The sequence below is a fragment of the Centroberyx affinis genome, unplaced genomic scaffold (assembly GCF_046629955.1).
Source record: "Centroberyx affinis isolate AG114_WGS23_722 - 3 ecotype Tasmania unplaced genomic scaffold, CSIRO-AGI_Caff_v1 ptg001484l_1, whole genome shotgun sequence".
Lineage (NCBI taxonomy): Eukaryota > Metazoa > Chordata > Actinopteri > Beryciformes > Berycidae > Centroberyx > Centroberyx affinis.
In genome coordinates this window covers 274,595-297,500 of record NW_027279951.1, presented here as the reverse complement: position 1 = coordinate 297,500, position 22,906 = coordinate 274,595, and the positions used below count along the sequence as shown (strand labels likewise).

Genomic DNA, 22,906 nt, shown 5'->3' with positions numbered 1-22,906 from the left:
TGGCTGGATAGCTAGCTAGTCTTGTTGTTAAACATGCTGTCAAATTATATTTACTGTTTGTCAACCGTACGCAATGTTATTGACTTTGAATGTTGCTAGCATAACGTTAGCTTTCTGGCTCATAGCTGAGCCAAAGGGTTCTATGAGCTGAGCGGACTAGAAATATCTCCCGTTGCCAAGTCATATCTAAGGTTCGTCCTATTTACTGGAGTAGTGAACAATGTTTCCATTGCATATGAACCTTATGGGATGGTAATGATTGTTCCAGGTATTAGTCTAACCCTCAGGTGTTACCAGGGAAACTGAGTTATGGCTTGTGAAAAACTTTAGATTTTGATTACAAAACGCATGAAAATATAAATAAATCTTAATTTTTTTTTTCTTTGGCAAGTGACCATGGTATAAGCGGGATAATGCCCTTCAAGGTGTCCATAATCAGGAATTAATGGACTCCGCGGAGGCAACCCCCGTCGTCCATTAATTCCTGATAATGGACACCTTGTCGGGCATTATCCCTTACTTAACCACTACATTGATTATGTCCCCTCTATTCAGAGTGGAAAGTGGATGAAACACATATAGCCCTAGTGTCATGTTGAGAGGAAACATACTGATCACAAATGTCTCTAATATCGATCATAGATTGGGATACATTTTGCTGTTCAGAAACATGCATCTAAGAAGTTGAAGATTAAAAGAATGCCATGAATCTGCCCATCCTTACTCAGATTGCTTTTAACTTGCACTGTGCTCTTTTCTCTTGTCAGTCTTAAAACTATTATATCATTACGTGTATTATATATGTGCATGATTGGGATCTATTCACTGGAGGGCAACTGACTCCCAACAAAGGGTCTGTTGCAAACTTTCTGCAACTAATGACACCTTAATCATGGAGTGCTTGAATGAAAAAGTTTGTCTCCCAAGCTGCACTTTTGTTTGCTGATCTCTGTAGCATAAACACAATACTAACCAGATTACTTTGCTCTTTTACTTCATTTTATGAGCATACACCCACTGAATGTGGGTGACTGCCATGCATCCGAGCTTTGTTATTTAAAAGTGAATCTGGTCTGAAGGCAATAACACAATGACATGGGCTACTATTCTGCTATAGAACTGATTATCACAGGCTATTTCAAACACACTGAATTTTCAGGTAACCCCGCTTCACTGGATTATTCTAATTCATTAGGCCTTAAAGTTATTTAATTTGTAATGAGGGTAAACTAGTCCTGTTGTTGAATCCATCAACGTTTTTCTACAAATACAGATGAAGTGATGTCCAATGCTGAAACACAGGTAACAGGAAATCAATTACATTTCACAGCATCTTAACTTGCTTGTTTTCCTTCCCATGGTTAGACACCAGTCATCATATGGATTCCATGGATTTTAGCCAGGAACCAGTAATCACACTGGAAACAGATATACAATTCAGTGGCAACTGTACTTTGTATCATTCTTCAATATAGAAAAATAGAAGCAACTGAGCAGGGGAAGAACATGCAAATGTGAATATAAACTAAATAAAAATATGTAAAAAAAAAAAAAAAAAAAAAAAGTGGCCATTTTATACAATTTCTAATCTATAATATATCTGTTCTGTTTCCATTATAATATTCAGAATATTTTGTTTGTTCATATGTACAGGGTTCTTTCTCAGTGGCATATGAAGGCGCAAACAGCGTATCCCAAATAAGACCTTAACAGGGAAATTAGACATTATTTGTAATATTGCATGTAAATACACTAAATATTACAATAAATATTATTTGTGTTATTATTTTGTGTATGTGTCAACCCAACAGACATATGCCTGTGATGCATTTTGGTTCCCGACACAGTAACAAACCAGTACCCACAACAATATGGGTGAATTTGAGAGATATTATAAACATCAGTCATTGACAACCCATAACTTGGAAAGTATTTTTGCCAAAGGCTAACAGAAGAGTGATGATTCATCTCTCTTCATCTACTCCATTCTAGTTTTTCCTTAGTCATAAACCTGCTTTTTCTTTTTCCTGTCTGCTTTTTCTCTATAGCTCAGATTCACCGTCCATATCTCACACTCGGCGTCTCTCTCGTGTTTACCTCTCTCTCTCCAACTCTCCAGCTCTCTTGTTCTATTTTTTCTCGTTTTGTCCTCAGGCCTCCCTCCCCTTGGGGCAGTAATGCCTAAGCGTCCTTTGCTCAATGCTCACATAACAGCTCAACTCTGAATAATGAACAAAGGGGCTCTCTAGCTTTGCTGTGGCAATGGATGATTCTTGACCACCTCCCATTTATCATCATCCGCTTCACAATGCCAGAGTAATTTCTATGTATTGCTCTTTTGGAATGAGACTCAATGTGTCATTTTAAAGTTTTAAAATACATTTAAAACTTTTTAACTTTTCCCTTCAACTAATGATATCTGTACAAAAGAAGTAATAGGGACATATAGGGAAGTAATAGCTCCTATGTTTGATCACAATTATATAATGTGTGACAAAGTGACATTGCTTTATGTCTTAAATAATGAATGTTAGTCACCAAACTTTCACTGAACACTGTCTTCATATGGCCTTGCTGACACTAGCAAATAGACCAAATTGAATAAAATCTCTTTGCTGAACCCACTGAGCAGCGGCGTAACTGAGGCTGGGCCCCAATGCAATAAGAAGCTGAGAAAAAAAAATATATATATCCACCGACACTTGTATTCCAAATCTATATCTTCCACCGATAACCAATTAAATATATATTTAATAAATGCTAATAGGCTACAAGATAAAGAATTGTTGTAAGAAGCTTACAGTAATTAGAAAGATCTGGATGTTTGACTTGTGCCAGATTAATCTGTAAATAGCATTAAAATAAATCTGCAAATATCATTTAATTCAGGGCCTAGTAGCTTACCAGCATACCACACATCAGCAACAATCATGCAGTTATCAGTTAGCACGAAGGAGAGGTTTTTTTTATCTGATTTATATGAACTGGGAGTCTTTTCAGTCCATTCAAAAACCATGTCTCAGTGTTTTCATGACCGAACATTTAGAACAACTGTTGGCATTTCATAGCAAAGCTTGTGAAAGTCACTTGCAGCAAGGTCTTTACCACATAAAAATACTTTCCAGTAAAAGTAGTATATGATTTTTAATGATTTTCAGCCCTACTGACTTGCACAAGCACTGCCAACAAATTGCTTATAACTGCTAACAACTTCAGATACTAATGCATCTTAATAACAAAAACAGCAGTGTGCGTGTTTTCGGATCAGCTGCAAAGACTCCTAATTCGTGATGAATCAGCTCGGCTTCTCAAAAACCTGAACTATCCCTTAAACAGTGCATGGTATGACTAGCAAAATGACCCCACCACACACTGATGAACCACTCCGACATCAAACTGCTGCATATCAGCAGTGGCACAATGTAAAAACAGGTGGCTTGCTGGCAAAGATCCTTGTTCAGCCCTTGTGTTAGCTATAACTGAAGTTCAAAAGTTACAGATCATTGCAGTTTATTGATCATGGATAATTATCATAATATGGAAAAATGAGTCTGGCCAAATCTCCTAGCATTGTGTAGTTCCAAACGTGTTCCAAATTATCTGTCCAGCATTAATTAATGAAGTAATAGGCTATAAAAATATGAATAAGAGATAGCCTGCTGTGAATAGACTATACAATTGATGATCATAATGTTGGGTGTAATTTGCCGTAGCTTGGTTTTTGTAGCTGTTTCATCACATGGCCAGCAGTCTCACACTTCATCACGTAATATACCCCTAATCCAATATTTTGACAATCAAATGTACAGAATGGGAAAACAATACACAATATTATGGATACAGTAATTTGTTATAATTAATCTTCTGAGAACAAATGAACAAGAAAATGTAAAGACATGATCACAACCATTACACTACTGGATCGGCACCAAACTAACATGTTTGTGAAAGAAGGTCTTCATTAAGAGCACAGTAGGGAACTCACTTGTATCTATTACATTTACACTCCTTCAGCTTGGGCTAAGTATTACTCTCACAACAATCAACACAATACAGTACTGGTTAGCTTAATGTAACATTTGCCACTATGGAACATGTTCATCTTGTACTTGAGGCTGCTTTTGATGTAGCTGATCAAGCTCTTTTACTCAGTTATTTCAGAAAATGTATTACAGACATGTATTACAGACATTACAGACATGGCCTTAATGTGTTATGCTTCTTATCTTTGTGGTGTCTTCATCAGTGGAAGTTAAGAGTGGAGTGCCCCAAGCTTCTATTCTTGGCCCAAATTTATTTTCTACTCGCGCTTCATCATATCATTTGGAACAATATTTATTTTCATCCTTTTAAGATAAGATATCACTTTATTTTTTATTTATATAACCAAGTAGTTTAAACTGTGTCACTGTTCTGAAACAGTGCCTCAGTGATAAAGTTCATCTCAAAATGTTGTTCACTTATCAAAATGTTGTTCACTTATATGAAGTGAAATGTGACAAATGTGAAGCGATTTTATTTGGTCCTTCAAGTGCCAGTGAAATTTTGTGAAATTTTAAATGTAATTTTATTGATTACCTAGAAGCAAGATATGGTTTAGCTCTTGTTTATATTGCAGACCTTTAAGACCTTATGAACAGCGTCACAGTGCTTTGGGAGGTACAGACAAGTTGGCTGTTCCAAACTTTCAGACTCTGTTTATTATTTTACAATTATTATATTATTATATTACTATCTAAAAAAATACATTCATACATTTGATTACACTGTATTGTAAATAATCTAATTACTGTAACTATAATCACCTTAAGAATATCTTGCTCTGCTGAATGTAAGCCTTCTTATCTCCTGTGGCTCTCAGTCTGTCTGACTGGGCTAGCTGAATCTATGTGTGTGTGTGTGTGTGTGTGTGTGTGTGTGTGTGAGAGAGAGAGAGAGAGTGAGAGAGAGGGGGGGGGGGGGGGGTAGTAGAGACAGTGAGTTATTTTTAAACAGGGTGATTTAGCTTTGTCATAGGGATCCATTAACTGCAGGGATGGTGTTTCACTAGGCTGTTTCACTAGGTTAGAAAATATGGACTATGCAAATGTGTGTGTGTGTGTGTGTGTGTGTGCCCGTGAGAGCGCGCCTGTGTGTGTGTACTCTTGATAAAGACAGCAAAAAAGGTCATAGGTCAGCACTTGTAATCAATAGCTCTGCTCTTCCCTGATCATAAATCTATACCATACAACGCTACAGTAGCTAGACCTTAGCAGCAAATCCATATCCATCAGGAATCTATAAAAGAGACACAAGTGCACGGACTAAAGAGACAGCACAACACCTTCTGAATGTGATGTAGACTATGTAGACCAGAGGTTTTGAGTTTGTTTCACTATTAACCTTCAGAGGTCGCGGTGCAATTTTTAGAGCTGAATTTGAATCTGACTTCAGGGCAAGTCAGAAGAGACATGACCACTCACAGGCACTGCTGTTGATGGGGAGACACTATGACAGGCACAGAGAGCAACCGGCATGAAAGCAATCGTTGGGGCGCTCAGTCTCAGAGTACACATGATCCCGGCTTATATCTCTGCGCCACTCAAACCCCTGATGGGGCAGAGACACAGACAAATAACCTGGGGAAACCACGATAAGTGATTACTTCCCTCTCATTCACTATCAAGCATAAATTCAGGACTTCAATATCCCATGGTCAGCCTGCATTGTCATGTGAAAGATAGATAAGATACTAGATACTCACTGTGTCACTGAGCTGTTTCTCTTTGGTAACACAAAAGGCGATATTGAACATTCCCAGATTGTGGCGAAGGACTATGGAAGTCCAGAAGTGACATAATTCAATTTAAATCATTAAATCGAATTGAAAATTCTATTCCCATGAGCGGATAATGAGCGGATAATGTATGACAGAATTAAAATTAATATGAAATAATCCAATTTTCATTTTCACTTACATGTTGGAAAATGCATTATTACTAAAATGAAAATGAAAACTCCAGTGATATTTAGTTTTCTATGTACTATGAATAACCGTATTTAAAATGAAATGAAATGAAATCGTATTTGCAATTTAATTTCCTCATTGTGGACGCATTATTTAGGAAAAAGAATAAAATGGAATCTCAATGTGTCAATTCTAATATCTCAATCATAATGTCAACATAAATAAATATATATCATTAAATATATAATTATTATTATTAATTATTGCTGGGTGTGCACCATGAAATGATTAAATCTGGCAAAATCATCCATCAACACCAGCGGGCGGGATCTAACATCTGATTGGTTGAATTTTGTAGAACCAGGACTGAAAAGTTGGCATGGGAATAAAATAAAACGGTACATACGTACTTCACAATCCATGAGCAACAGCTTCATAACAGCTACCTGATGTGTTGATGAGTGCTGATTCAACAAACTCAGATGTTACATGAATACATTAAAGTTGACAAAAGGGTTGAATTACGATCCATCAATGTGCCATGTGGCCTTTTTTAGTGATTACCAATGTCCTATGAATGGGGCTTCATGTGGTTTTACTGAAAATTCATCAACTGTCACATTATTCATCAATCATTCCATTAAAAGTCATCACCTGATTGGCTGATGATAAATGATTGCCCAGTTGACTGGTTGTGATTTTCCAATTGTCAGAGATCTGCCTCTGGCTGGCTTCTTGTCTTGGTTTCTATCCAGACACACAGAGTTGGCTGCAGACTGATTTATGAGTGGGAATATAGACAAACAGCATTAATTTGTCATCTAAAGTGTGACATGAGAGAAGCATAATTGGAATTTGTTGCCTGCCATCTGATGCACAATACCCACTGACAGCACTGCAGTTTGTAATTCTCATTTTTTGGATGCAGGGGGACAAAAACGACAGCAACATTCTTATTCGGACTTGGCTCATTTGTTTGCCCTGGAAATTGCTTGGAAATTGCTTGGAGTCAAACTCATCTTGATACTAGATTCCAATTCTCCACTAATCATCAAACACAACCTTACAGTAGAGCTTGGTTTATCAGAATCCTTCAGTAATGGAAGTTTTGTGGGAGAGGGAAATATTTTGAACATGCATTAAAATTCCAGACCAAAGCTTATTCAAAATTGTCAAATTTTCACATGATACAGAGAGTTTTTTGCTACACGCATCACCAAGAAAATCCCAATAATTCTGCACAATCAAGATCATTTTTTTTTTACATCACTACATTTTTCATTTATACTTGGTTTGTTAGCATGAGGTTAAACAATATTTTTTTGCTTGTCAATGACATACTCAGCATCGTAATCTGGCAATGTGAGAAGGTTTGCTCTGGTGGAACAAGAACCTCATGTTCCATGAATAGCTGTAATATGGATTTAGGAATTTCACAGATTACTACAAAGCATAAAAGCATCTGACATAAAGTTACGTTAGTGCTGTTGAATGTGAAGAAAGGCTTCAACCTGAGTGTTATGCACTGCTTTGCCAGCGGTCAGACACAATCTTATTGTATGGTGAGGTCATAGACTCAAATCTGATTTGAGCAAGAGACAGACAATGCTGTGGCTTACAAAGAATGTGAACAGGGAGGGAAGCTTCAAATTGGGCCTGGAGTCTCCTGGAGAATAATTAATGTGACATTTCCCTGACATTTAGTTAGAGGTATAGTGGAGGAGCCTGAGGAAGGGGAGGAAGGAAGTAGAGATAAGAGCCAGTGAGGGAAGAGAGAGAGGAAGGAGGACGGGGCAAAGAGAACATAGACAGCAACACCAGCATTTCCCTGAGCATCCTGACAAATGTTGGAGCTGCTTCTTACTTGGGTTGATTGGTACATTCATTAAGATACAGGAATTAAGCAGAAATGTGATCACACACACAGACAAACAGAAATATTCTAATGTGCGCTCCTTCAAAGATAATACAATTCTATTTTTGTTGCTTGGTAACTGTGTTGTCCTGTGCTTGTTTCTACCAGTTGCCATGTGTTTGTGGGCTGTTACGCATACATTCCCATCTCTGAGCCACAACAGGAGAGCACAGCTGATGAGCTAACGCTGGGACAGCCTGCGGTTAAAGCTGGACCGCTGAACAAACCCACAGCTCAGTCCAGCCTATGGAATATGGCTAAGACAATACATCAACCTCTATCAACGCTTTTAGTAGTTTGGTTTGTGGTTTCACATTGCCCTTTTAAGCTAATTAGGAATTGATAAACTCTGCTTCTTGCTGTGTGGAGGTTGCTCTTTTTCCTGGCAAACAGGTCCCTACTACGCTTGCAACGATGCCAAACACAGAGATGATTTGAATTTACAGTATAGCTGATCAATTTTTGGTTAGAAGCACTGCACACACTTATCAAGGGGTGGTTATTGACAGCTATACATTTGGTGGAAACAATATAGATTAGCACTATAGACTCATGCTGTGCCATTTTTGTTAAAAGTAAGAGTACCAAACTTGGTACTCAAACGCTATTAGTTTCTCAAGTGATATTCTAATAAATGGCAGGATGTGATAATGGAGGCAGCAATGTATAGAATCGACTCAGAGTAGTCATCTCCTCTCTGTAGGCTACAGAATTTTATTTACTTTAACACAATAGACATTGATTTTACATTTCTTTGATTCCTATGAGGAAGACATTTCACTGACAGACTTGCAGCACTCCTCTCAGTCTGTTTGTAGGTACTGACAGTTCTCACACATCCTCACTGCAAAGCGGCAGCCAGCACAAACTGCTAATGGTTTAATTTCCATTTCCTATAAGACGATTGCCGCTAGCCAAACAAAGTGTTGTGCTCCCTTTAAAATGTTACTAGCCACGCTGGAAGGAGACAGCATTCTCTTTGATCCCTCCAATCCGGACCAGATGAGCGTGATCAAAGGCAGCTCATGTCTCTAAGCAGGACTAACACTGCTGTGGTCCCCCAGGTTGCAGCTCCAGGTGCGGCTCTGTGAAGGCCAGCTGAAGGCCCACTCTGTGTCTTTGCACAGATTAAAGGTGAGCACTGTTGATGAAAGTCGGCACACTAAGACATTGCCTTCAGAGGGGGAAATAATGTGCAGTGAGGTAATCTTTTTCACATCTGATTACGACTGGAGCTCACAGATCCCACACAGCAGAGACATCTGTGGCTGTCACGAATGAGATGCAGGGTCACTTGCTCATTCAGCCAGGTAGTGCACAACTGCATGGGTTTTAAATTCTGGCTAATGCTATGCTATCACGTTTCTCTCTACTAGCTTTTTCTCTCATTATGTCTATAATGGCATAAATTTAATAAAATGCTTGAGGAGTATCAGTCTGACTGCTTTCCTGTAAATAACTGCCCTGATAATGACCTAAACTCTATAGTTACTAACCTTTTCTGGGCTTCTAAGATCAATTCATCTCTCTCTCTCTCTCTCTCTCTCTCTCTCTCTCATGTCTCTGTAGCTGTTGATTTAAGTATGGATGGTAATGACATATCACAACCAACTTTTAGTGATCATTGAAATGCCCCTACCAATCATATTGCTTTGTCTGAATGATCTAAACAAATTGAATCAATTTCTGGCTTGTTATTTATGTGCATTCCACACAGAACTAACTCAATATCACAGCCTTCTACAGAATAGCTTGAATTAAATTGGCTTAGGAGGATGCAGGGTGGGGTTGAAACAAACAACTGAGAGAAAGCAGTGAACATTTCAAGGAAATAACTGATAAGTATGTCAAGATAACTATGTCAAGTCAAAAATATTTTGCGATTTTTAAAGGATTGTTGAGCAAACTTTACACAATGGGCAGCTAAATGATAATTAAGCAATAGAGGATTTGTTTGTGCATGGCCAGTTTGATACTAGCCCAGGCAGGGTTGTGTACGTGCATGTGTGCATGTGTGCATCTGTGTGTGTGTGTGTGTGTGTGTGTGTGTGTGTGTGTGTGTGTGTGTGTGTGTGTGTGTGTGTGTGTGTGTGTGTATGATAGTTCTAGAGTGAAAAACAGATAGGCATATATTTTCAAAAAGACTGTAAGCTGATATAACTGACAGTGGACAGTGGACCTCTGTGACAAATTACCGTTTTACCAGACAAATGAAGCAGCACAGTCAAATGAGGCAACATTACAGAGAGAGGTAGAACTGAACCTAGCCTGATGTTTCAATGCTGGTTAATGGCGAGCTACTAATGTGTGCAAACTTTTAAGACATGCTCTTCCTAGTTCTTCAATAATATCCACAATCAACAGATAATAGTGAGCATCCCACATTGATAAATCACATCCACTAGCAATTTCCATAATTTCCTCCCTCTACTTTGTGCTGCAGCCTTGGAACACCCAACAAAACATAAGCAATAAGGCGAAAGCACAAAGAACAGAGGCGTCCTGATTGACCTATTTTTCAAGCGCAAATGTTCTTTGCACTGCACAATGGTAGATCAGAAAAGAAGATTTTTGTGTATCCTATTTGATTTGCACTAGCACAAAACTTAGTAGATCCAGGCTTAGGTCCCATAATGGTTTCACTAAAATCAAATGTTTTATTATTCAGATATTACTCTTTAGATAAATCATACTATGTAAGGTATAGCTTTACCATTTACCTTTGCTGCAACAGACGAGCTAGGCTTTTCGAGTAGGTCCCAAAGTTTCTTTCGTTTTTCGGCACAGCAAGTGTTGTCAAATTCTTCACCATCTCTGTCTTTCAAAGTGTCGGCCTCTCTTTTGAGCTCCTCGTTCATTTGTTCCTTTTTCTGGTGGTACCTGGCCTGGCAACATGACTCCAGGTAGATCTCGTCGATGCCCCAGTAGTCGAGTTCTTGACTGAATGACAAGGCGCACATCTCCTCCATCATGTGCAACTTGCCCGTGCGGTAAAAGTTCAGAATTGAAGTGAACGCCCCCGGATGTCGGTCAAAAAAGTATTCATTCTCTTCTAAGTTGTAGTCATCGCACACCTCCATCAGACAATCATGGGTGTTGCAATCTCTTAACTTTCCTAAACGTGTTCGGGGTAACCTATCCAACGTTCGCCACAGGACTTCATGTGGGAGCCCCCCAACATTCAGCCTGACTCGGCGGAAACATGCCTTGCTGCGAATAATGTCCACCGGTTCAGGTGGAAGTGACGATGTTGACTGGGAGCCAGTTTTATTTAACTCTGCCAAGGATTTCTCCATGATGATGTTAAGTTGATGAAGCAGGCAAAAGTCCGGGGCTATGGACTACAGTTGGTCCTGTTTACTTTCATTATTGTGTCTGTAGGAGTGAAAAAGACAAAGGGGAATCGTTAGTATTGTAGGATGAGGCCCAAAGCTCGGGGCTCACCTATCAATCATCAATCTTTGAACTAATATGCTGATTCCAAAATGATAGCTTGGGGCCTGGGACCCCTGGGGTCGTTCAGAGCAGTAGTTTTCAGTCCTGGTCCCAGGTGGTTAATTGCATTCACCTGGCTTCCCATGAGTAAAATGATCCCTGATTAGATGAATAGATTGAAAACCAGCAGGGCTCTGGGTCCTGAGGACTGAGATGAAAACCACTAGTTTAGAGGGCTCTAGGGGGTCCCTGAGTAAAATAAGGAACTAAATTGTATTATTATTTCAGGAGATTTCACTCTCCCCACTGTTATCTCCCTACCTACCGTATGAATATATCTAATAATAAAAGTCTCCTCAGTCCTTGGGACAAAACTCTCACCTAATAGGAGTCTGCAGATTAACACATCAATTTAGAGGGTCCTTGACATTAACAATTTTAAGAACCGCTGCTACAGGTGATAGGCTATAGATCTGGATCCTATCTGAGACAGAGCTGTCCTCAGTCAGGGGCGTAAGTTCACTAAACCATAAAGTACAGCAAACTCCTGCATCAAATATCTTTTGAACTTTGAAACCCACTTATATTGACTGAATTTCTGGAGACAAGGAGGACGATTACTATTGATTGACTGACTGAAGATATTATTATGTGGCCCGTGTGCTAAATTATTATATGCAGGTGTCCAAACTGTCTTGCAGATCACACAGATTAGAGGGAACAATGATCCTGATCTCCAAATAGATTTTGGTTGATCTTTGCTCTCCATTGTAATGATAATGATAGATCAAATTTGGGCTCATTTTGGCTAAGGTATGGCAAGCCATACCTTACCATACCCATTAGACAGCCATGCAGTATTGTGGGTGGGCACACGGGACAGCGTTGTGTGTGCCACTAAGTGAGCGCTGTCCACTCAAATGGTGCTGAAACGCCAGGCCGCGCTGTTCATTCCCTGAATCATGGCGAGCTCCCTTGGGAGGCAGACTGACTCTGACAAGAATAAATACATCTTTCCCTTACAAAGGTGCCAGCATTTTTCAAGCCATTGGCAATTGTGGACGTGGTGACCTACATATTTTACACGGCGTTTATTTTGTTTATGCATGGCTGACTGCACGACAAACAACACCCTAGGCCTGCAGATGTGACTTGTCATGCAAAGTTTCCAACACTTCACAAACACAATTAAGCCATAAATCAGCATACAATCCGCATAAAGAACAGAAGCATTTACACTGAATTAATTCAGAATCTGTAATTTGTTTTTCATGTGTTGGTTACCGGACCCAATAGGCTGTACGGAACTGCAACGTTGTCAGCAGCAAAGAGAAATGTTCATTTGGAGGAGACTTCTTGAGCCCCCGCCCTCCTGCTTTATTGAAGTCTATAGGTTCGTTAAAGAATATAGCCTAGCCTAATCAACTAGTACTGCAAAACGAAAAACAACCTGACACCTTCTCATCTCTGTATAAACTGTGCACATGCTGAACTGCGTAGCTAAAAATGAAAATGGTAATAAGCCTCTGTAATGATTAGTCATCTCAAATTGCAATGTTGTGAATGCAGATCCATTAGTGTTTAGCATTTCTCGTGCTTATTCAAAGGCTTGCCTGTTCTCCAGTACGGCTCACTGATGCAGTTTTGATGCAGAGTAGTCTTACCTATGCCGTGGCTAATCTATTACAATTAATAAGATACAGCTCATTGAAAAATCAGGAATGGCAGTATGATAACAATACCTTAGTGAGTTGTTGTCATCTTGCACTGCATCAAACCAGCATGTACCGCTCTTTCAACAATCAATCCGGTGGCAGAGACGGAGATGAAGCAGTAGCATTTAAAAAAAAAACGGAGGCACCGTTATTGGTTTATTATTGCCGGGGTCTAACCCAATCCATTTCACCCTCCTCTGCCTCCGACATGGCAGAGAAATCCTCAGCACGATCTATTGGCTACCTACTGTTAGTCTTGTCCGCATATCGCCCTGCTGTTTTCGCCCAATGAAGGAAGATCAACAAGTATGCCGTGAGCCCGTTCGGACAGACTACCTGTGTTCCCAGTCAGCTGTGCGAAGCGGCGACACATCTCTGTCTGAAGGTGGATCCATGGCAGCTCCACCGCCTGGCTCAACATCTGATTAACCCTTTCAGCACCGCCCCTTAACGCTCGCCTATAACATCAGCTCTTGCTCAAACCCTTTCTGGCACCAGTAAAGACGTGTGAGCAGCTGTGCAGTGTTAGGCTAAATAAAGCAGTGATGCAGTGCTAAATAAACAATATTATAAGGAAATCAAATACCAATATAAACAAAAATAATTTATGCTTTTAGAAAGACCGTTTCCTATAGCTTAAATCAGTTTGATGCTGCTTACAATGATGTGTAATATAATTTATGTCATACAGATTTATATCAGCCTAACATGATGGGTAGCCTATAAATTATATTTTGAACCTGTGGGAAAACTGTTTTTAAGTGGGTTTACTCCCCACATAAGTAAACAGTCAGACTAGTCAGACTATACCCTCTTCTACAATTTCCAAATAAGAAGCAACACTTACAGTGTCTAATCTTTTTAATCTATACCATACATGTTTTGTTATTGTTTCTCCCTAAAGATCTCCTCAACCTTCATAGTAAGCGAAACCTTACAATGAGACTTCTAATGTGATTTTCTATACCACGTTTTGGTGAAGAACCCACTGTTCATCCAGTTGTAGCCCATTTTATGTACAGTAATTATGGGGGGAATATTCAGTCAGCTGAGGAATATGATTTGTAGGCTATCCAAAATGAAAATTACACCAGGTTTTACTTTTGTTTTTTATTAAAAACTGTGCACAACAAAGTTAAATATTAGGGACATTGAGTAAATGTGATATTATAGAATAAATAGTGCTATACATAAAGAACAAGCTGTACAAACAACTATTTTACATCAGTTATTAAGCTGAAACGCAGATGTTAGTGCCGTGTCCTCTTGAGTCTGTACCGGACCTGCAGGTCTCCATCAGGCTGGAGCATCCCGAAACCATAGCGACTGGGATTGACTGGTGGAAGTTTATCCTCTGGGTCACACATCTCCAGATCAAGATGGGTCAGGATCATGAACACAAACCTAGAGTCACAGAGGGTAAAGCAGCTTAGATTGGATGACAAACCACCCATTGATAAACAATCAATGGGTGGTATCATGCAATATTAATATGAGCACATAGAGTGGCTGAGCTGATATGAATCCATGCATCTAGTTCAATCCATGTGTCATAAAAATAGAATACCTATACTAAAAATATCATCATATCAAGTACAATCAACCTTGCCTTGCCTTCCATTTTTCTGTGTATTGTGGATGGCAGGGATTGACCTTTAACCTTTGTAACTGGATTTGGTGTCTGGCAAAGACACGGGCTTTCTGTCCTCCATTACCCTCAACCACTTCCATACAATACACTACAGAGTGAAAGCAATTACTACATTACAGCTAGTTGCCAATAATCATAGAGGACATGAAAGCTGGACTGAACGATGATGGGGGAATATTGTGTGGAGATGGTTTTTGCGGGCATGGTCTAGTAATCAGGATGAGATTGCAAGAGATGCTTTGATCATAAATCCATTTCTCTTTGGAGAATTAAAAACTTAGGATGCATCATGGAATGATTTGAGTGATTTTCATACTCACTGTTGAATGGCTGTAACAGCAAACTCTTTCCCAACACACATGTTGCTCCCTGTGCCCCATGGCATGTTGTAGTACTTCACCCTGTTTCCGCCCTTGTAGAATTTATTCTTCTCTGTCATATCATCATTTAGGAAGCGGTCAAACTTAAAATTCTGTTAAGAAGAGACAAAAAATAATTTGATGTTGCATTATAATTTCTTAAATATCCTCTGTTTAAGTTGTAGGTATTTACCAGCTTATCCCAAAGGATCTATTCTGTCAGCGGTTTAAATTATACCGCCTAATCCTGCCTCCTTTTAAAGGATGCCTTGTACAGTATAATATAGCTTATGGCATCTTAAGATACCACAATGAAGGCAGACAATTACTTGAACTGTGAAAGAGTAATTTCTGCTGATTCAACAGAAGATAATAGTTTAATGGTGGAGGCTCCATATCCCACAACATGTTAAGTCATCATACCATCTTATGCACTTATACACAACACATTTTTTAAAATATATGCTACATTCATTTTTGTGTTGTTCATGCATTGATCCTGGTGTATATTAGCATGCTATAGGCATATGCACAAAGTACCTGTGGTTCCTGGTGTATCTGTGGGTCCATCTGAGGGCTGAGGAGGGGGAACAGACAAACCCTGTCCCCTCGTCTGAGGTGGTATTCCTGGCCATTGGCCATGCGCAGGATCTTGTCCTGCACCACCTCTCTGGTGATGATTACCGCAGCGGTGAGCCGTAGGGTCTCACTCAGAACACTATCTGCAGAATGGAAGGGACAGCACAGTGGATGATGTCAGAGGGTGTCAGTAGACGTTAAATCAGCGGTGCCCTCGGGCATAATTTGGAGAGGTACAAACATTTGCACAGATATGAATAGATGAAAAAAGCAATTATTGTTTTTCTAATTGAATCAAAGGTCAAACTTTTTTGTTCAGTACACTGCAGTCATCTTGTTATTCCAAACATGTCAAATGAGCCTCTGTTCTTTATTTCCATCTCACTGGATGGGCTGAGCCCCGAGGTGGAAGAGTTCAAGTGAATAATTGAAAAGACTGCTAGCAGCTCCTCCTTACCAAACACAGGTGTGCTGTGTGTTTCCAGCTTGTTGAAGGGGGGATGCTGTAGGGAGCCGTCCTGTGGAGCAAGGCCTCTGATCTCTGCCTTTACAGCCTTCATGGCCTCAGGGTGAGTGAGCAGGTAGCCAAGGAGCCAGAAGGCAGCAGGTCCAGCATTACCCTGAATGGAAAAACATCCAACTTAGCAAACACTCAGTCCATATCAGCATGGTGCGCCTGCATTGCACCTGTATATGTGCAAAAGACTGTACTAACACTGCTGATGTAACATGAAATTCTGCACAAAAGTCAATGTATACTTTGAATAAACAGTGATCTTTTGTATAAGAGGATATATAGGATAGGATATATAGGTATTTCCAATGATTAATCTACTCTTTAAGAATATTTCAACTAATATTTTTCTCAATAGTTTGTAGTGCTTTCTGACTATGACTGATATGAGGAGAAGCCGTTGAATATATCCAGGCTATGTAGACACTGCTGTCAGCCTCTCAGGGAGAGACACCTGAGCCTGTCAGACAATAATTGCTGTGGGTTAAGGGAACTGTTCTTCTTACCACTGTGCATCTAAGGTCAGCTCCCCACTGACAGCCAGGGCAAACGCCCAACAGTGAGCAGAGGTGCATCAAATTGTCTCCCTGCCCTGCCAGATCACCAGATCTAACATGTCTCACATACTGATATGAGGCTTCTACTTACGCTGATTAACTAATGGGTGCAGAGTTTTAAGGCATATCTTCACTCAACTGGCAGCTGTATACTGGGAAAAGTGAGGAATGCAAGACCCATTAAAGACTAATGTGGCAGTGAGTGGCCTGTACTTGGTGATACCATAAAGTGATTTTCTTGATATTATAGAGGATATTATGTATTCATGAGAATACATGTGTGAGAGTGAGGCTGCACAGACAGTACAGTGCATTTTGTCTGAATTATGTAACTAACTACAGTATCATTGTCATCACTGATAAATCAATTTACGTAATTTAATATAGGTTGTAATCAATAACACTGATTGTTTGCAAATGGAAAGAAGAACGCAACCTACAGCTTGTACGGGACTCATGGTGAGGTGGCACATAAATTTAGTGAAATCTCAGCATTGAAATGTACACTGGCTGTAATGTTTACGTTTACTCCAACTAAAGCATATTCACTTTGGCATTTCCTCACATCTAATCCCTCTATTCTCTCCAGTGGCACTCCGGTTTCTGGCCCAGACTGAGATTGTGTGTTCCAACTTCCCAGCAGACATGATTAAGCATAAAACAAAACTGCTGGAGGACTAGCTGTCCTTCCAAACTAGAGCAGAGGGGCAGAAAAGAACCCAGAGTGGGTGACTTGGCCAAGGTTTCTGGCCACTAACATACATTAAGTTGCCTCCAGTGTCATAGGGTGAACACGCATCATCCCAGTGAGAGTGGTAGATAACAGAAGGCTGAAGCTATTAAAGCTAAAATGTAGCATGTCTGAACAGTAGACATGAAGACAGTCAAACAGCATGCTATCTCCCCCACCTGGCAGCACAGAGCAATGTCAGCGTATTGCTCTGGACTTGTCTGGACTGGTTAGACCAAGGGATTAATAACTCTCTAATCTACCACTGCTTGACTAGATCCAGCTATGTTGAATTTGCCAACTTTGTTTACTGTAATTTGGAAATTATATTTATAAATATTCTTAGGATAAGAAGCCTTAAAAGCCATAGTTTCCTAGAGCCAGCATGATAGACAGCAGTGTTACTGACTGATCCAAACTGAGCTCTTGTATCAGACAAAGCATAGAATCGAGGAGCAGAAGACTGGTTGTACTAGGCAGCTCCCAGGTGTGAATGTGTGCAACTGTGTGAATGTGAAGCAGGGCGTGGGCGTTGCTGAAAGACAGTAAGCGTGCATGCTCTGTCAAAGTTCCTGGCATAAATAAACGTAAAAAAATCCACCCAATTCAAGATGAGATGGCTCATCGTCAACCCACAACCGGCCATCATGCATTCAATTACTCAAACATCTCTCTCAAACATTCCAACTCATTGTATTCAGACGTGGTGATGTAACTTCAAATGACCAACCGTCATGGAAACAGAATCACAAGATCAAAACTTGGCCACATTCCATTCTCTCACAACAATAATTTCCGATGTTGAGTCACAAGTCGAGACAGATAGCCCAGAGCAACTGGCAGCAAAGAATCCTCCAGCCCTCTCTTTTACACTCTTACAGGTTGAGAAAAAAGCACCATAGAGGGGAATTCAAGCATGCCGTTTGGGTGTGGAAGGGTTTTCTGTTACCTTTTTGTCAACAAGTAGGCCCTGTCTGTGTATGTCTGTGTGTGTGTGAGTGTGTGTGTGTGTGTATGTGTGTGTGTGTGTGTGTGAGAGAGAGAGAGAGAGAGAGAGACAGAGAGAGAGAGTGTAATGTGTAACTCTCACCTGGGTGGTCCATAGCTGGAACAGTAAGGCTCGTTTCTGCATCTCGGTATCCACTCCCTCCTCCTGCAGATAGCGCTGGTAGCTCTGCTGCCAGGACTCTGACCCTCTTGTCAGCCAGGCTGGGCTCAGCAGCTCCCACAGTCGCTCCCGGGACAAACTGGCTGTTCTCTTTTCCTCTATAAGAGATTCAGCATAAATACATATATACATACTGATGCAGAGTGAGAGATGAAATCGAGAGTAAAATGACAGAGAGAGACAGGATGGACAGTGTGTATGCATGCGAAGCTTACCTCGCTTGAGCGTGCTGCGTGCCAGTTTTGTGAGAAGACCATCAAACTTGCGGAACTCTTCGTAGACAGTGGTAGCGTTGTCGCTCCTCTCAAACAGTGTGAGATACCCAGCCCTAAGCACAACAATAAAGTTGAAAAGTCCTCCTGTTTGTCATGCTGAGTACTGTATGTACCCTGTGTGCTCTGAATACATAAACGCAGAAAACCTGCTCAAACACTGAAACCCTGGCAGTCTTTTTCACCCACTGATTTACAGTATCTCGCTGGGTCATGGAGTATTACCTGAAGAGCAGGTTGTAACAGAGGCTGAAGAGTCCCTCCTGTCTCCACTCTGCGGGATTGCAGCCTTTCTGGTCATCTAGGAGCAGGGTGTGGAGGTGATCGTTCATGGAACTGCTGAGTTTGGATAGACTGAGACCTTGGAAATGCCTGAGGGAATGCCATACAGAGACTGCATCTGAATGGAGATTTACTACACCCACTGAAAACTGTTTTAGTGATTCATAGGGCCTATGTTTAAAATGATGCATGCATTACTCACTGTTCCATCCATTCTCTCTCTGATCTAGGGTTGGTGTTGGGCAGTCGCAGACTAAAGATCTTTTTGGTAAGCAGGTTTTTGTAGCGGGTGAAGTCCAAGCACACAGTGTCATACAGCACTGAATCATAGGAGTTTGGGTCCAACAGCACCGTAACATAATGACCAGCAACACAGACCTGAGAAGACATCATTCAAGCACTCATTGTTTTCAATCTCATACTTTGCATCTAATAACATCTCTAATAACTAATAATAACTAAATCTAATAATAATAACTATAGTAATATGTTTTACTGCATCTTCTGCGTGTAACATACAACTTCTGCCATGTTGTTTCGCCCTCAAAATAAATTGTTTCAGTTTTTTTGTCCTTTCATTAGAAGCAGTAAGAAATGGCCATTTGAAAGAAGTTTTTAGTTCAACTTTTTTTCTAGATTTGAAAAATAATAGGTTCCAGTGGCCACTGCAGTACTAATTACAGATATATTCAGGATAAATGCATTATGGTGAGCTTCACTGGTTGCTACCACTGTACATGTTTAGAATATATATTCACTGTGAGAACTTACTGTAAAGATATCTCCATGTTTGTCTTTCATCCGGGTCAAAAACTTTGCAACATCTTTCCCAAACTCAAAGGCGTGCCCCAGCCATGGGATGAAGCCTTTGTCCAACGGCGGCTCATTTTTCTGTCTGTCAAGTACAGGCAAACTCATAAAACACAGCAATTCACTCATCTGTGAATCTCAACCAACAGGTTTGGAGTGAACATGAAGTCATACCCACAAGCTTTCTATTGCATGGCTGTAAAACCATGCAGTTAGCACCAGACAAATACAGCAGAATTTTAGCTCAGCTAAATTTAGTTCATTGAAGATGACAGGAATGTGACTGTGATCCAGGGGTGGGCTCATTTTCTTCTTTGGAAATGAGAATGCTGTAATAGAAATCTCACTGTATCTCTCTCGCATTGATTAACACCAAAATACTTTGTTAGCGCTTTATTTTCATGAGAAAGGCATTCCCTTAACAGGTTATTTTTTACATTCATAAATCTTTACTGCAGCAGTGCAAGTTCACACAGTATTTGATCAGAGTGCATCAGTGGATGGCTCCACGAAGTGCTTCATTTCCAAGGCCGTGTTCTAAACCATAACAATTATTGATATCATGACTGTTATTCCCTTTTAAATGTGCTGTCAAAAGAATAAGATAATGGATGCACATTATCTTGTTTTATGTTAAATTTTTACACACCAGACAGCATTGTTCAAATATTCTAATTTTAAGATTTGAATGACCACATTTCTATCAGTATATTAACTTATATCATTCATTCATTTCACTGATTATTATTAATTATTGTGGTGTTCTAAATCATAATTTAAGCTTTGCAAAATATACATTTACAGCATTTGTCAAACAGCTATGACTTCAGGCTCAACCAATCTAGAAAATTAACCTTTGTTGATCATTTAAAATCTACAATAATCACATTTTTTTATGAAATATATAATACATACAGTATAATATTTATGAAGGGTTTTACCTTGAGCGAGAGGAGTAAAGTAGAACTACTACAAGAAGTCCATTAAGCAGTAAGAATATTGTCCATACCATGTTCCCGTAATAGACTGATACTTGTGCGCTCCCACAGCTATTTATTCTAGTAAGTGACAAGTCACACATATTATGGAGCCTGGCTCACCTCTAATCCACCTCCCTGTGAAAGGGCGTGGAGAGGTGTGGCTGGTGACAAGTGATACACAGTATCACATTGTACATACTACAGTTGGTCAAAGACAGAAACTACCACACAAACTGTAATTATTCAAAGGAAAAACTCAGAAATGTATACCTATATGCACCATTTAGACTTCAACGTTCATCAGTTAAGACCTTTCAGAACAGGGTTGGACATACACACCCTCTTTACTTTGTACTTTATACATGGCACACTTACCTGCCAGAACATTCCAGAACAGTGATGTCACCAAAGTAAAGAGACTCGTGTTACATTTGTTGTGGGTTCATGTGGGGGCATGCTTTGGCATCATGATACCAAACTGTGCGTTTTTTTTTTCATTTTTGCCTTTATGTATAGATCAAAGTAGAGAGAGACAGGAAAGACTGGGAGAGAGAGAGAGGTCCTAAGCTGGCTTCAAGCTTAGGACGTTGGTTGGTTGGTTACCATGCGGTTACATGGTATGCGCCTTGAGCGACCACTGAGCCATCAGGACATCCAGACTGTTTGTTGATGAGGAAATCAAGTTAAATTTACTTGGAATTAAACATTATGCAATGTTTATTCTTACTTCTCCCTCAAAATGACTGTCAAGCACAGTCAGAGTCAGAAATACAGTTTCTCCTGTATGACTCTGCCACAGCGAAACCACTGACGAATTTTGATGACATTTTGAAATAAAGATGAATCAGTGAGCTATTGAGCATGTTGAGCCTCCTCTGCACCCTTGTGATACCATTACTCATCTTAACAACGTACATAATAAATCCTATCTTTAGAATCTGGACCGAAAACAATGATACAGTTAATAGGTACAATAAACAGATGCAGATGCTAACACAATGAGGAATAAGTTGTCTCTTTAGATAACATGTGAATTGCAATAAATAGTAAGCTGGCAAGAGAAAGTGGGGTTGAAAGCTATGATTCTTATAGAACTGATATAAATGCAATACAAACCTCCATGTACTTGTACTGTATGTGTACTTGTATGTTATTTTGAATGTGGTGTAAGGTGGTCAAGAACCACTCTGCTACAGTATGTGTCTTGACTGACTGGTACTAGTTGTTTTGTGTGTACATTCAACCAGCAGAGGGGAGTCATGCATTAGCCGAGCCTTTCAGCAGTAGGAGAAAAAGTGCAACTGTTTTTAAGTTCATTACATACAGTGAAGTCATTGAACTGTGTCTCTATGGTTTCTTACAATATAATGAAAATGATAAAGCTCAATGACAGTAGGAAAGAAAAACATCATTTTCAAAGTAATTTTCTTCAGATTGGCAAGTCATGCAGCGCTAATGTATGTGGGGAATAAATATGATGTAATTAAGCTGACCCAAGTCTTCTCCTTGAGTTACTGAGGCATGTTATTAGACTTCACTAAAATGGCCCTGTGGCAATTTAAGGATGGACATGTACTGTATGCACATAAAAAAAGCACTCATGTCACTTAGTGTTGCACAATACAATAGAAGTGTTGTGATACCAAAACCCTCTGGATATCTATGATATCAAAGACTCTGAAGTCACATAAGTAATATATGTATCAAAATGTCTCACTTAGCTGATTGCAGTAGAACAAAATAAAACAATAAAGTCATACAAGAGATATAACAAAATGCATGAAATATAAAATAACAAAAGGCTGAAAAATAAATGAGAGGTGCTATTATTAACACAACTTCTGGTGGAAGATGATGTCCTTGCAATTTTCAGATGCCATAGTAACACAAAAAAACACACATTTTCCCCTGAAGTTGACAAACAATAAGAGACTGAAAGCTTGAAAATACATTCAAATTTCATGTTTAGCTGTCAAATACTAACTGTCAAGA

The 22,906-nt window shown here is 39.7% G+C and overlaps 2 protein-coding genes across 2 annotated transcripts in view; both read right to left on the bottom strand.

Annotated features, from left to right (window-relative positions):
- Positions 1–11,176, bottom strand: part of kcnb1 (potassium voltage-gated channel, Shab-related subfamily, member 1) — a 23,939-nt gene extending 12,763 nt beyond the window's left edge. The window contains 1 exon segment of the mRNA XM_071527016.1: positions 10,583–11,176. Within this exon segment, the coding sequence (XP_071383117.1) occupies positions 10,583–11,158 (576 nt within the window). The 5' untranslated portion in view covers positions 11,159–11,176.
- Positions 11,177–14,119: 2,943 nt separating this feature from the next.
- Positions 14,120–20,991, bottom strand: ptgis (prostaglandin I2 (prostacyclin) synthase). Its single transcript, XM_071526984.1, has 10 exons — positions 20,876–20,991; positions 19,896–20,019; positions 19,327–19,502; positions 19,068–19,214; positions 18,786–18,898; positions 18,493–18,668; positions 16,059–16,221; positions 15,563–15,744; positions 14,984–15,135; positions 14,120–14,416 (listed from the first exon to the last, which is right to left on the bottom strand). Exons 1-10 carry the CDS (start codon positions 20,944–20,946, stop codon positions 14,263–14,265), a joined length of 1,458 nt encoding a protein of 485 aa, XP_071383085.1. The 5' UTR covers positions 20,947–20,991; the 3' UTR covers positions 14,120–14,262.
- Positions 20,992–22,906: the final 1,915 nt, after the last annotated feature.